Source organism: Phyllobates terribilis, unplaced genomic scaffold (assembly GCF_046119375.1).
Source record: "Phyllobates terribilis strain yellow unplaced genomic scaffold, ASM4611937v1 Scaffold_13__5_contigs__length_258822181, whole genome shotgun sequence".
Classification (NCBI taxonomy): domain Eukaryota; kingdom Metazoa; phylum Chordata; class Amphibia; order Anura; family Dendrobatidae; genus Phyllobates; species Phyllobates terribilis.
The window spans coordinates 160,597,306-160,612,066 of record NW_027362773.1 but is presented as its reverse complement, the minus strand read 5'-3'; the positions used below and the strand labels follow the sequence as shown (position 1 = coordinate 160,612,066).

Sequence of the window (14,761 nt, the reverse complement as noted above, 5' to 3'; positions counted from 1 at the left end):
TGTATTATACTCCAGAGCTGCACTCACTATTCTGCTGGTGCAGTCACTGTGTACATACATTACATTACTGATCCTGAGTTACATCCTGTATTATACTCCAGAGCTGCACTCACTATTCTGCTGGTGCAGTCACTGTGTACATACATTACATTACTGATCCTGAGTTACATCCTGTATTATCCTCCAGAGCTGCACTCACTATTCTGCTGGTGCAGTCACTGTGTACATACATTACATTACTGATCCTGAGTTACATCCTGTATTATGCTCCAGAGCTGCACTCACTATTCTGCTGGTGCAGTCACTGTGTACATACATTACATTACTGATCCTGAGTTACATCCTGTATTATACTCCAGAGCTGCTCTCACTATTCTGCTGGTGCAGTCACTGTGTACATACATTACATTACTGATCCTGAGTTACATCCTGTATTATCCTCCAGAGCTGCACTCACTATTCTGCTGGTGCAGTCACTGTGTACATACATTACATTACTGATCCTGAGTTACATCCTGTATTATACTCCAGAGCTGCACTCACGGTTACATCAGACACCCCACTGACCGCCTCCTATATATAATACAGGTCGTCGTTAGATTTCCAGATGCAGCAATGAATGCTGGGAGTCCTCAGCTCTGAAGCCTGCAGAAACGTTAATGCAGCGCTAGACTATATGCAATCTGGTGAGTAAAGGAGGCAAATATTTTGAGAACATGTAAAACTATAACCTGAGTCCCTGATATGTAACCGCACAATTCCAGCTCCTCTATAACAGAGCGGTGTGAACAGGATGAACAGCAACCTCACACTTTGGTGACATCTGTAAGGTGGCGGTGTTCACACCATGCAGTAACTGAGGCAGTGACCCAAGCAAGTCCAATATAACAGCTTTATTTAGCAACTCATGGGTAAACAGAAAAGTCCTCCGGTTCGCAGCCGGGTTAACATGAGTCCTTAAACAACGGTTGTCATGAGCAACGGCCGCTCAGAGCCTTCCCAGGCGGGGGTTCAGCTCCACACACAGCCCCGCCGAGCTTTCCTGCTATGCTCCTAGCAGGTACCAACACTGAACAACACTAATCCTTAATGCAGGGTTTTAAAGGACCTGTGGTAAGAGGGAGGAGGCCGCCCCACTGCCTCCTGTGACCTCCTCCAAGAAATGAAGGCCCTGCCGGGTTTTACTAATCTGCCTTAGCCAGATAGCCTGACCGGGTGATTGCTCACCTTCATTCCTGCATTGCAGCTGCAGGTGCGTCTGTGACTGCAATGCACTCCAATGGATTTAATAGGTCTCTGAACACATTCTGGGGGATATATAAAGTCCCTCGTATACGATCCCAGTCACTGCCTCACACATCTGAGAAATTTACATCATTTAGGTTTGTAGTGCAACAGTGATCCTGCATCACACCAGCAGGGGGCACGTGAGCAGCAAACACCCAGCATCCAGCAGCCTGCGGAGTAAATGAGAAGCAGCGGTGCTGGAGAATGGAGGTGCGGAGCAGTAATCCAGAAGAAGGAAAAGAGCTCTGCAATAACAGGCAAATGTACCAGGCAAAGCAGCCCCTGGAAGAGGAGTCATGGGGGGCAATCTGTCAGCCACAGTGGCCTCAAGGAGACAGGATAATCGTCCGGAAACGCAGAGAAAACAGACATTTTCTGTGCTGATCGGACTGGCATTATACATTAAGTACAAGGCAGAGTGGTGCGGTGAACCTAAAAGGAGGACGATAATGGTGGTGGGGGTCAACATTACTAATAGAGCCACTATATGGCTAGCTTTTAGTTCCCAAAGTTTGGAACTAAACATGTGTTTGTTGGAAGCGATTGCAGCACTTCTCCTTGCACCCGTTTTGCACCATGTTACTATGATGCCTATAATTGGCGCATTTTCTCCATTTTTGCCGACTGTTTGAAATGCTCCTGTGGACACTAGGCCACCTTTCACAGGCCATGCCCCTTCTTGCTCGTGTATGCCCACCCTAGCCATTTCCCTAAGAGCCGGGGTCTAGTCCTGACGCCATGTACAGCAGTGAGCGCAACGCAGCTTTCTGGGGGGCTTCTGCACCACCCGGGACATTACCGTCCAAGAAGTTTTCCCTTTGTGTCGACAATGGGCAACTTTGATGGCAAGTCCAGACGCTGGGGTTCATCTGGAAAATGGAGATCCAGATGCCATGTAAAGCAGTGAGAGCTGTTTTACTGGGGGCTTCTGCACCATGCTGGAGATCCGCCAACCCTTTTGGGGGTAAGGAAGGTCTCCCCTTGTTATGGAAAAGTGGGCAAACATAACAGCCCTCAACACCGGGGTCCAGTCAGATATTGGGGTCATGCTCAGCAGAGGGAGAAGCTTTCCGGGGGGCTTGTTTGGCGCCACAGAATGGAGTCTTGAAGGTCTTTCATTGGTTTGGAGCAGTACGCGACGATGATTATTGTGCTCACGGTATATAAATACCTACGTAGCTCTTCAGACCTCAGAAAGCCACCCAACAAGTCTGACACATGAGACATCATATTTTTCCCTGCCTCATAGTTGGCCGATCCCGCTGGCGGATTGCAAGAAATCTATCTAATGTATAGAGGAAGTCCTAAGTCTCGCTAGAGAAAGAGAAGGGTTGAGCATGTAGGATTTTAATATGCCCAATCCTTTGTTCCCACAGAACCTAAGCAGCTGCCAGGGGCATTTGGCAGCAGCTTATTCGCCTCTCCCTTTTGTAAGCACATGCAAGATTGGGCCACAGGTGTATGGGCACTCTGAGGGCATCATGTGGACTCTTTTTCCTTCTAATTTGCCAAGAGGGTTCATTGTTTAAAAAAAAAAATAAAGGCAGTGACATAAAAGGCAAGCTTAAAGGGACAGTCCAGCTGTAAAAATATGCTACTTATCTTCAGCAATACGCTCCGTCCACAGTCCCGCCAGCTCCTCTTTCAGGGTCCCCCGCCAGCTCCTCTCCCAGGGTCCCCCGCCAGCTCCTCTCCCAGGGTCCCCCGCCAGCTCCTCTTCCAGGGTCTCCCGCCAGCTCCTCTTCCAGGGTCCCCCCGCCAGCTCCTCTTTCAGGGTCCCCCCGCCAGCTCCTCTTTCAGGGTCCCCCCGCCAGCTCCTCTTCCAGGGTCCCCCACCAGCTCCTCTTCCAGGGTCCCCCGCCAGCTCCTCTTCCAGGGTCCCCCGCCAGCTCCTCTTCCAGAGTCCCCCGCCAGCTCCTCTTCCAGGGTCCCTGCAGCTCCTCTTCCAGGGTCCCCCCAACTCCTCTGGAGCCTACAGGACTGTACCTGAGGAAGGGGCCAGATCAGCTCCAAAATGTGTTGCCGGAATAAAAAAGTTTTTATACTTATCAGTGGATCCTCATCTTCATGGCAGTACTTACCAAGTCCGCGTTTTTTCCTTTCTGCTGCCAAGTCTATAGGACTGAAGGAGACTGCCCGTCCAGTGCTCGCTGACTTTACACAGATCACCAGTGATCATGGTCGATCACACCCAATCCATTCAAACTCTTGCTTTCTGCAATCTTGCCCTATGGAAGTGATCTGCAGGGGCCTCCTAGTGATCAGACTTTCTAGGTGAAAAATGTCACCTGTGTGAATGGGACGGAGCTGAATGGATCGGCAACGATCAGGCTCGACCAACGCCGCTCCATTCATACCCCTCTTCACCGATCCAGAGAACAGATGTGGAGCATGGCCACTACAGCTCTGTTCACACGGGAGCCCCGTTCTTTGGACCCATGCTGGTCCCGGCAGTCAGACTCCCCCCAGCGGACACGTTTTGATCAGAGTATCGCCATTTCTACATTATACACATCCTTTTTTCTCCGGCTCTTGGCGTTCATTCTGGTATAAGTAATGAAAGCCTCCAGTGTCCTCCTCAGCCAAGGACAAGCCATAGCTTCCTATTTCTGAGCCCTGCTGGGGTTCGCTACGGTTCTTCCCACCGGACCTCCCGTTAGCGGATGAGATCCGTGACCTGTAGGGAAGGTGGACCACATCCCAAAGACTGGCAAGATGCAGAGCACCGGGAGGGCCGGGACGCACAGGGTTACATCCTCTCCTTTCATGTGTGCAGACCGGTGGTCAGTGAAGCTCCCATGTGGCTTTGGAGATATTTATACTGTTTGCAGATCAGAGGAGGCCTCGGTCACTCCATGACTAGGTTCTGTCTCATGAAAATAAACTCCTGCACTCGCTCGTTTGCTAATTTGCTGTTCCAGCGTGCAGGAATAGAAGGAAAATAAACAAGTCGGAGGCCAAAGGGGACAGTCGTCTGTACAGATCGCCAAGCCCAAGCCTTTAATTCCCCCACGGTGGAGCCGGCGCACAGACTGCCCATGGAGCTCTGATCTTCCCAGAAGGAAGCAGAAATGACAGAGCTAAACTGGAGCCAGCTGTTCTTACCACCACAGGCCTGCTGTGCCCATCTGTTTCCAAGCTCCGCCATACCTCCCAGCTACTGAGCGCCACAGAACACGACACCATGTGCCATGTGGGGAGCGAGACCAGCGGAGGGCACCGCGGCATCTGCAGGCGCCGCGTTCCCAGGAGATGGATGATGGTGTCACGCTGAAGAAAACAATGTTTAACAAACAAATATCGTCATGTAAACTCTCCAGTACAGAGGCCAAGATGATCGACCGGCCGTGCCATTCCCACCTGGTGCAACCAAACACTGCGGACCACCATGGCAGGATTACACAAAATTACTGCACTCCGAAAACATGTGTTATAATACAAGAGGATGGGTTGTTTTCCTGTATAACAAGTGAACCTGTGGGTTTATGACATGTTGGAGGACCCTAAACGCTTGGCATATGGCTCAGCTCCTGCATGGTCATGCACACAGTGGTGTACAGGGCTCAACAGAAAGGCTATGGGTCTATACGCCACTGTGTGCGCCATCGGAGATGAATGCAGTTTTCAAGGTTTTTGGGGGTCTCAGGACCTACAACTACACTGATCTATAGGGCGGTTAAGGTTCCACAATCTATAAAAAAGTAGAGCTTACACGTTATCAATAGGATTTCAACAGATCTTTCTGCTGTGAACCTTCCACATTGGGAAATCCACAGCAAAATGTGCTGCAAGATGTTCAGAAAGCTGCAAAGCAGCAGGAATTGCTGTAACATAATAAAAGGTCCATTATCCACCTGTTTATTCCCTGTACAGCACTGCAGCTCCAGCCGCCCTCACCGGTCCTGTAGTGCTGACGGTCTTGTCCATTGGTCATGTGATCATAGCAGCCAATCGCTGGCCTCAGTAGTCAGGTGGTGTACATGCAAGGTCATTATCGGGACTCCCATAGGAGTGAATATATAGATACGCACGTGGAAAGGATAGGTGATGAATTGCAGATTGGTTGTGGTCTGCTAGGTGATGAATTGCAGATTTTGCAGATTGGTTGTGGTCTGTTAGGTGATGAATTGCAGATTGGTTGTGGTCTGTTAGGTGATGAATTGCAGATTGGTTGTGGTCTGTTAGGTGATGAATTGCAGATTGGTTGTGGTCTGTTAGGTGATGAATTGCAGATTGGTTGTGGTCTGTTAGGTGATGAACTGTAGATTGGTTGTGGTCTGTTAGGTGATGAATTGCAGATTTTGCAGATTGGTTGTGGTCTGTTAGGTGATGAATTGTAGATTGGTTGTGGTCTGTTAGGTGATGAATTGCAGATTTTGCAGATTGGTTGTGGTCTGTTAGGTGATGAATTGCAGATTGGTTGTGGTCTGTTAGGTGATGAATTGCAGATTGGTTGTGGTCTGTTAGGTGATGAATTGCAGATTGGTTGTGGTCTGTTAGGTGATGAATTGCAGATTGGTTGTGGTCTGTTAGGTGATGAATTGCAGATTGGTTGTGGTCTGTTAGGTGATGAATTGCAGATTGGTTGTGGTCTGTTAGGTGATGAATTGCAGATTGGTTGGGGGTCTGATCTCTGGGACCCACGCCAATGCCAAGAATGGAGGTCTAAAATGCCCCTTCATTCTCTACAGACCGCCTGAAATACCCACGCGCGGTGCTCCACTTATTCCAGCAGTTGAATGTCACAGTGACAGGGGACGCTGCCAACGAGGCATTGTAGGGTCTAATTCTCAAGATTGTTGAGGGTCCCAGAAGACAGACCCCCCACCGATCTGCGAGTTATTACCAATCCTTTTATAATCGATGATACAGTTTAATATTGGGAATAACCCGTTAAGTGCCTGTCTCATCCTGCAGGAAGATGAGAAGCACCATAGTCCCCATAGCAATTAGGCTGTTGTCTAATAGGGGCAGACGGATGTTAGTGGGGGTCTCCTGCTCAGGACGTCCTCTATGGGACAGCGAAGGGATTTGCAAACTACACTCAGGGCAGCAGCTGCTGGGAAAGCGAGTGGCCGTCTGCATCTTCTGTTGGCCAAAACTGCTCGGAGCTGTGATGAGGCGGAGGCCGGATGATTGTAGAGCGAGGCGCAGAGATGGAGATATCAGAAGCTGTCCCTACAACACGTAATGTCCACAAGACGCCCCTGACCAGCAGACGCAGGAAATCAGAGGTGCAAGATATACACATGGGATGACATGATGACATTCTGAGGGCACAGAAGCCAGTGACGGATCACACCTACATGCAGGATAATGCCTTGCAGAGTTTCAGTAATGCAATGTCAGACGCCTGTCAGGAGCAGATGTCAGCACTGCAGAGAAGATTTCTAGATAACAATCCATCTCCAGGAAGGTTTAATCAGGATCATCTGCATTTCTGCAATGGTAGAGTCTCCTGTATGTGACGGACTCTGCTGATAACAGGCACCAATGAAGGGTCGGCCCTATATGAAGGGGTATGTCGGTCTACAAATATTATCACCTATCCACTGGAAAGGTTACACTGTAGTGGTTAGATCGCCGTGGATCCTACTGCTGGGACCTCTACAGAACCCAGAACTTCTGTCCCGCTTTTTGGAGTTGAGTGCAGGGGTGGGTCACGCATGAGTTCTGCCCCTAGATTCACTCTCTAGTGAAGTGACCATGATTACCAAGCACTCGGCGATGCCATAAGCCTAGGAAGGAGCGGCGTCACCGCCCCCTTGGGATGGGAGCGGCGTCACCGCCCCCTTGGGATGGGAGCGGCGTCACCGCCCCCTTGGGATGGGAGCGGCGTCACCGCCCCCTTGGGATGGGAGCGGCGTCACCGCCCCCTTGGGATGGGAGCGGCGTCACCGCCCCCTTGGGATGGGAGCGGCGTCACCGCCCCCTTGGGATGGGAGCGGCGTCACCGCCCCCTTGGGATGGGAGCGGCGTCACCGCCCCCTCGGATGGAGCGGCGTCACTGCCCCCTTGGATGGAGCAGTGTGCCAGTGGTATGAACATATGACTTATACCATGGATAGAAGAACCTTTATCTCCATGACCCTTTCACGAGTTGAACACACGGCAGATTTTACGCCGTGCACTTGCGTGCGGACATTGTGCTGTGGATCCACAGACTGGACGGAGACTCTGCAGTCACAGCTGCGCTGCTGATATTATGATGGATTTCACCGTTTTGAGGAAAATCTTCAGCATTACGGTAAAAACCATTTATTGTGAAGGTCACGCCGAGCTCTGCGCTTCCCATAAGTGAACATTTAATAACAGGTTTGGATTAGCCGGGGTCACTCGGTCCACGCTGTTCCATTTCTGAACCACAAACCCGTCAAGTAAGGAAAGCTCCGGCACAGACCCCTCTAATTAAGATGGACTAAGATATGCAGGTTCAAGAAATGTCGCTCTCAAGGTGACGGAAATCTGCCAGAACTTCTGCTCCTGCTGAACACATTTCTGTTGTGTTTTAGTGATCCAGCTTGTGAGTCAGTGCATGCTGAGAGTTGTAGTTTTGCATCGGGTGACGAGTTACAGGTCACGGGAAGTGTTTCAAATACATGTCCTGGCACTATAATGCTAATTCATATGGATCTGACTTCTGGCGATCTACCCATCAGCTGAAGGAAGTCACTGCGTCTCCTCTCTGATACCGGCACGGCGTCTTCTCTCTGGTACCAGGCGCAGCGCCGCACATCTGGTACTGCAGTATCAGGTCATTAATATTACAGTCCCAGAAACTCTTTCAAAGGAGAATGGATGACTTTTGTGGACACATTTGTGTTCCTTAAAGGGGCTCTCCAACCCCTGAAGCCTCGCTTGCAGCGGTGTAATATACGCACTGTTAGGATTCTGCTCAGCTTGACGGTTTCAGCGGTCGTTACGACACCGTCCTTATGCTGTGATTGGTGTAGTTGCGGTGACGTGCCAAATGAAGTGTCAGCCGCTCCTCTGAATAACACATTGCAAGGCGCGGCTGACGTGCAGCCACATGACGACCGCGGGAAGCATTGAATCCTAATGGTGCGTACATTACTTAGCCCTTTAAATACATTTTTTGCAAGAGTCTGAATCGTAATTTAATCATAAATCAGCTTAGAAGATGATCAGGAGAGGAGAGGTCGTGGTTGAGGTGCGTTCCCTGCACCAACTTGCACGGATCTGGCTACTTTAGGGTCACGTGGGACGAATCGCTATCACAGGAGGACGAGTTACATCGAGATCACCGCAGCGGCTGGACGTCGCATTCACCCTGATGTTCTGCATACCGTCCACACCATGTTCTCGGCTACAAGTCCCAGCTCGGCAGCTCAGCATCCTAATTATAGGGGAATTTTTGCAATCTAAACTGCAAAACGGTTTTATTTGTACAACTGAAGATGTTGGGGTGAAGGAGGGGAGGAGAAGAGCGTCACGCATGCCGAGAAGGATGCCACCGGGAAAGAAGAAAAAAAAAGACGACGTGTTGGGACGGCGGAGGTGCTGGATACAATCTGCTGTGACAGAACGTCACTTCACGGTTAAGGACTTTCCATATCCCATAATAGGCTATGTGTATAAGGAAACAGTCAGCAGAAGGATCCGTAGCATCAGGTGACCATTATCAGCCAATCACCAGCCCCTACGGACTGCAGCAGTCACGGGGATATTGGGAGTTGTGATCTCTTTATTCTCAGCCTTTCTATTTGGCGACAGGTTCCACAGCTCCGATCTCAGGACTGATGGGGGTCCCCAGTGGTCAAACTCCCAGCGATCAGTAAGTTATAGGATAGCATATAAAATTACTCGGCAGCATGAATCAGAGCCCGGCTGCACGACGGCAGCTCAGGATATTATTCTCTGGAACGTTCCGGCATTTCAGAGACAAGTCCAGTCCTGAGGAGTCTGCGGTTTAGAGTAATTAATGCCCTATCCTATAACTTACTGGTCGCTGGGAATTTGACCACAGGGACCCCCCGATCAGCCCCCGGCTGCACTGCTCGAGTTGATTGACAGGTCTCTCTCAACGTACACACCTGTCAATCACCTGGAGTGCTACGAGGAGAAGCTGTCTGGGGGCGGCAATGGTGCGGCCGGGCTCTGATTCATGCGGCCCGAGGTTTCGGCAGCATTAATGGAGGTGTTTATTCATCACTCATTAGTCCTTTTTTCGGCGGCTTTGGTGGGCGCTCACAGACCAGAAGAAAACAAAGTCATTTACATTCCTCCCTTATAATCTTTCTTCATATTGTCTCATTATAGGATGAAAAATTCATAAAATCCTTCTTAAGCTGACAAAGCCGCAGATTACTCGGCCCCCCACTGCGGGATTCTCAGTGCAGATGGTACCCACATCAAAGCAATGCAAAAAAGAAAAACAGCAACCCCCCCGCCGTCCGCTCGCCCTTACCTCCATTCTTTGCAATGGTCCTAAAACACCTCCAGAAGAGACGGAGAAAGGACGCTCGGTTGTGTGGGGTGCACTGGACAAAGGCGAAGTCTCTGAACAGGACGTGGGATCCCCGAGAAACGCTGGTGAAACTATGGAGGGAGAGAAGACAACGACAATAAATTTAGGCGTTTATGTTTTACAGAATTTTAAAAAAAAAATTACAAAAATAAATTCAAATTGGTTTGTGTCGCCAGATTCGGAGACCCAAAAACTTTTTTCTATTTCTCCGTGGATGTAGCTGTGTAAATGTTTGACCAGTCAGCGGGTGGAGATGTACTATTTATTAGCATTATTTTGGGGCACGTAGGCTTTTTTTTCCTATGTACGGGGTTAGGCAATTGATTACAATTCACAATTCTGGCATTTTTTAGGCCATTGTGGGATAAATGATGTTAGATTTTTGAAGTACGACTCGTAAAAACTCATTTTTTAATGAAAATGAAATTCCCTGGTTCATGACCCCCTGTATTCTGCAGCGCCACTACATAGACTGCCTCGCTCTCTGCGGAGGATCGAGCCTGTCTGTGGTGTAACGCTTTTATTGCCCTGTGGGGGGCGCTGTAGGGGGGACTGGACACTTGGTGCCAGCTTTGTCTGCAGATCACATGTGATCACTGTGGGTCCCGGCAGATGTGGCATCCAAGCCGTCTCACATGCCAACGAAGCCAGACACAGGTATGTATCTTTCCCATAACTTGATAATGGAGACGGTCTTCTTGCCCGAGCTGCCACTATGTTTACAGCAGTTCAGAGGTTTGCTTTACAGCAGCCACATGGACCATAGGAACCTGGAGCCAGGATGTGACTCATTGACTTCTATAAGAGAGTGTTGTGAGCATGATCTGTGGCCTGTGCAGAGGTTATTGTGCAGGGAGGGGGAGGAGGTGAGCTTTCCTCATGACCTAAGGATAATAAGAGAGTGTTGTGAGCATGATCTGTGGCCTGTGCAGAGGTTATTGTGCAGGGAGGGGGAGGAGGTGAGCTTTCCTCATGACCTAAGGATAATAAGAGAGTGTTGTGAGCATGCTCTGTGGCCTGTGCAGAGGTTATCGTGCAGAGAGGGGGAGGAGGTGAGCTTTCCTCATGACCTAAGGATAATAAGAGAGTGTTGTGAGCATGCTCTGTGCAGAGGTTATTGTGCAGGGAGGGGGAGGAGGTGAGCTATCCTCATCACTTAGTGTTAATGGTGGATCTGGTGTTATAAATTTGTATATACACATAGGTGACACCTATCAGTGTGTTGGGAGAATATTGTGGACCTGTGCAGAGGTCATTGCAGGGAGGAGGTGAGCAATGACCATTACCTACTGAGAATGGCAGATCCTGTGTTATTTATACACAGGTGATGCCTATTAAGATGGGAAAGTAATTTGGGCATGCTCTGTGACCTGTGCAGGGGTTATCGTGCAGAGAGGGGGAGGAGGTGAGCTTTCCTCATGACCTAAGGATAACTCTGTGAATGTTACCTTTAATGTGTATTACATCAGTGAAGCCTTTACCCACAGCAAAAAAAGACGACTGTGCGTGCGCTGGGACAACCTGGCGCATGACATTTCACTGCGGAACAGACCTCAATCAAAACACATGGGGGTAAAGCTAAATAGCAATCATGCAAATGGGAACTTTCCCGCCCTTGGTGCACTTGTAGCCTCATTTGCATAACATTTACATTCCCTTCACAACCTCAGAAGACCCACCATGTAGAGATGCATTTCAGCCGGCAGACCCCCGACCATTGCTGGCGGTGCTCGAACAGATACTACCGGCGAAGCATATTAGTGAAGACAGAGTTTGGATGCGAGACGTGTTTACAGAAATCTCGAAGCATCTGGAAGCATTCACCGACTAAACAGGTTGTTATGACATTCAAGAAAAACATATAGAAGTAAACCGTGCCCAGAAATGGAAGGAAAATTACACATACATATAATTTGAGTGGAGGAGCAGTTGTCTAGGCTCGCTAGGAAACATCCAGAAATAAGTATGATTCACCCGGCAATTCTGAAAAAAAACATGGGAACAAAAACGCTCTGCACCACAACCATCGGAAACATCATTCTGATTGGGATTTTACCATATACACACACATTTGTGGCAAACGGCTGCAAATGTGACACATTGCTGCCCATAACTGGGATCCGGAAAGAACTAAAAAAGGGACAGAAGTGCTTGCTTTACACTTTTTAACCATCAGAGTTTGATTTTGAAGAACCAGTGACAGTTTAGCTGTCATCCTGAGGCTTAAAAAGGGGTTACTTAAAGGGGATGCTATTACTACCAGTAATACAGGCTGGATGTGATGGATGTGGCTCCTTACACACACACTCTAAGTAATACACGGATGTGAGGTCTATATATGTCCTCCCAGTAATACAGGCTGGATGTGAGGTCTGTGTGTCTCTCCCAGTAATACAGGCTGGATATGAGGTCTGTGTGTCCCTCCCAGTAATACAGGCTGGATGTGAGGTCTGTGTGTCCTTCTCTGTAATACTGGCTGGATGTGAGGACTGTGTGTCCTCCCCTGTAATATAGGCTGGATGTGAGGTCTGTGTGTCCCTCCCAGTAATACAGGCTGGATGGGACGTCTGTGTGTCCTCCCAGTAATATAGGCTGGATGTGAGGTCTGTGTGTCCCTTCCCGGTAATACAGGCTGGATGTGAGCTCTGTGTGTTCTCCCAGTAATACAGGCTGGATGTGAGGTCTGTGTGTTATCCCAGTAATACAGGCTGGATGTGAGGTCTGTGTTATCCCAGTAATACAGGCTGGATGTGAGGTCTGTGTGTCCTCCCCTTTAATATAGGCTGGATGTGAGGTTTGTGTGTCCTCCCCTGTAATATAGGCTGGATGTAAGGGATGTGTGTCCTCCCAGTAATACAGGCTGGATGTGAGGTCTGTGTGTTATTCCAGTAATACAGGCTGGATGTGAGGTCTGTGTGTCTATCCCAGTAATACAGGCTGGATGTGAGGTCTGTGTGTCTATCCCAGTAATACAGGCTGGATGTGATGTCTGTGTGTTATCCCAGTAATACAGGCTGGATGTGAGGTCGGTGTGTCCTCCTCTGTAATATAGGCTGGATGTGAAGTCTGTGTGTCCTCCCCTGTAATACAGGCTGGATGTGAGCTGTGTGTGGCCTCTCTGTAATACAGGCTGGATGTGAGGTCTGTGTGGCCTCTCTGTAATACAGGCTGGATGTGAGGTCTGTGTGGCCTCTCTGTAATACAGGCTGGATGTGAGGTCTGTGTGTCCTCCCAGTAATACAGGCTGGATGTGAGGTCTGTGTGTCTATCCCAGTAATACAGGCTGGATGAGAAGCTGGTGTGTCCAAGATACTATTGTCTTCACTAGGACTCATGTATCAGCACAGCTTCATTCCTGGAGTGATTTCCTTTCGATGTGCTTTTCACTAAGAGCTGTCAGAGTCAAGAGCAGAGCTCCAACAGATTTGTGTCAGATTTTGGAGTCCACCTAACTAAGTAAAGGACTCTGGAATAATAATATGGTAGGAAACTTGTTTGTAAAGACTATTTTGCTTAGATTTGCTGTTAGAAAGCAAATTAACGATAAAAAAAAAAAAATTCAGTGCGAAGGTGTCATTAGTCTGTCATTAGAAAAAAGTTGGGATGTTCGAAAACCCCTTTAGGAGTTTTTCATCTATCACACAGCTTTTGAGACTAAGTCTCTAGGCCAGAAATATACTCCATACCAGTAATGATTATTCACATTCACAAAATGAACTTTTGGTTGGGAATAATACTGTTGGAAGTAGTGCCAGTAAGCAGCACTAAAGGATAGTTATTAGGTAGTGGTTTATTGGTTGCCGCCTAGTAGTCAGGTCTGCAATGTCAGATCTTTCTTTTATTTTAGAGGCGTACACCACTTAGGGTGCCGATCCTACGTGACTAGACACCAGCGCTGCCGAGTACACAGGGATGTATGGCACGAGAGGATCGAGCGGCCATGAAACACGAGCACTGTATGTACAGCGTGGCCTTTGAAGCTCCAGAGAGACACATTTCAATGAGCATCATTGTCTCCGGCTGTTTCAAAATAAGGTACGGGCAGTGTGCCAGGGCAGGAGAAACGTTTAAGCAATCACAAAAACCTGTAGACAAGTAACAGAAAAGGTCATAAGATGCCAGGTACCACCCCGACTCAAACCCCTTTCTTATACCTGTGCCAAGTCAACAAGTCTTGACTGACTCTCTTAGAAGAAAAGCAGCGTCCTATTCAGAGATTTCCCTCAAGGACTAACAAAAAAGATTAAAAAAACACCTTGCTCAATGCTCACAAGATGAAAAGAAAAATAATAAAACCCAACAAATCTGCAATAACGAGACAGGCGGAGGTGAAAAGCACAAAGATGAATCGACCGCTACAGAAGAGAGAATTCGGGAACGACGTCCTGGATTCTCCAAACTCGGAAAAGTGAATTTTTTGGTATTTTGGTCACTTGGAGTATCGACATTTAAACAATCAAATACAACCCTGGCAAAACAGGGGGTGACACGTGAGGTGAGAGCAAGTCCTACTGCAAGGTCGATGCCCAAATCTTCTCTCTATAAAGGTCACAAAGCTTCTTGCCCGGTTGGTTGGTTTGGATACCTTTAAAGAAAAATCCACTTTGTACAGATCTTTTTTTTTGTTACAAGGATCCATGGTAGATAACCCCAGGCTTTATCACTGGGACCAACGGTGATCGTCTAAAATCTATGGGGACCTGACAAAAGCAGTGAAGAATAGGAACAGAAGGAAGGGAGCTATAGAAAAGACAGAACCACATATACATGACATAGGTGCATTACCACTTTGTTTCCAGGTGACCCGTGATGCCCACATCTGCGCGAGGGTCTCTCACCAGCCAGTAATATCCAAGGACTAAAAATATTCTTAAAAGGAGTCAGACTAGTTAAAAAAAAATTAAAGCAGTAGCGCTCCCCTTCGCTGATCCCCCTCAGCTCTGGTTTAATGTCCATCTAGTTCTCACTAGTTTCTACTTCTTGGTC

General features: G+C 48.5%; 1 protein-coding gene across 2 annotated transcripts in view; it reads right to left on the bottom strand.

Moving 5' to 3' along the window:
* Window positions 1-14,761, bottom strand: part of CSTPP1 (centriolar satellite-associated tubulin polyglutamylase complex regulator 1) — a 154,493-nt gene that overhangs the window by 92,823 nt on the left and 46,909 nt on the right. For both annotated transcript variants that reach the window (XM_073659556.1, XM_073659555.1), the window contains one exon: window positions 9,716-9,846. In XM_073659556.1, the coding sequence (XP_073515657.1) occupies window positions 9,716-9,846 (131 nt within the window). The remainder of the gene's footprint in view (window positions 1-9,715; window positions 9,847-14,761) is intronic.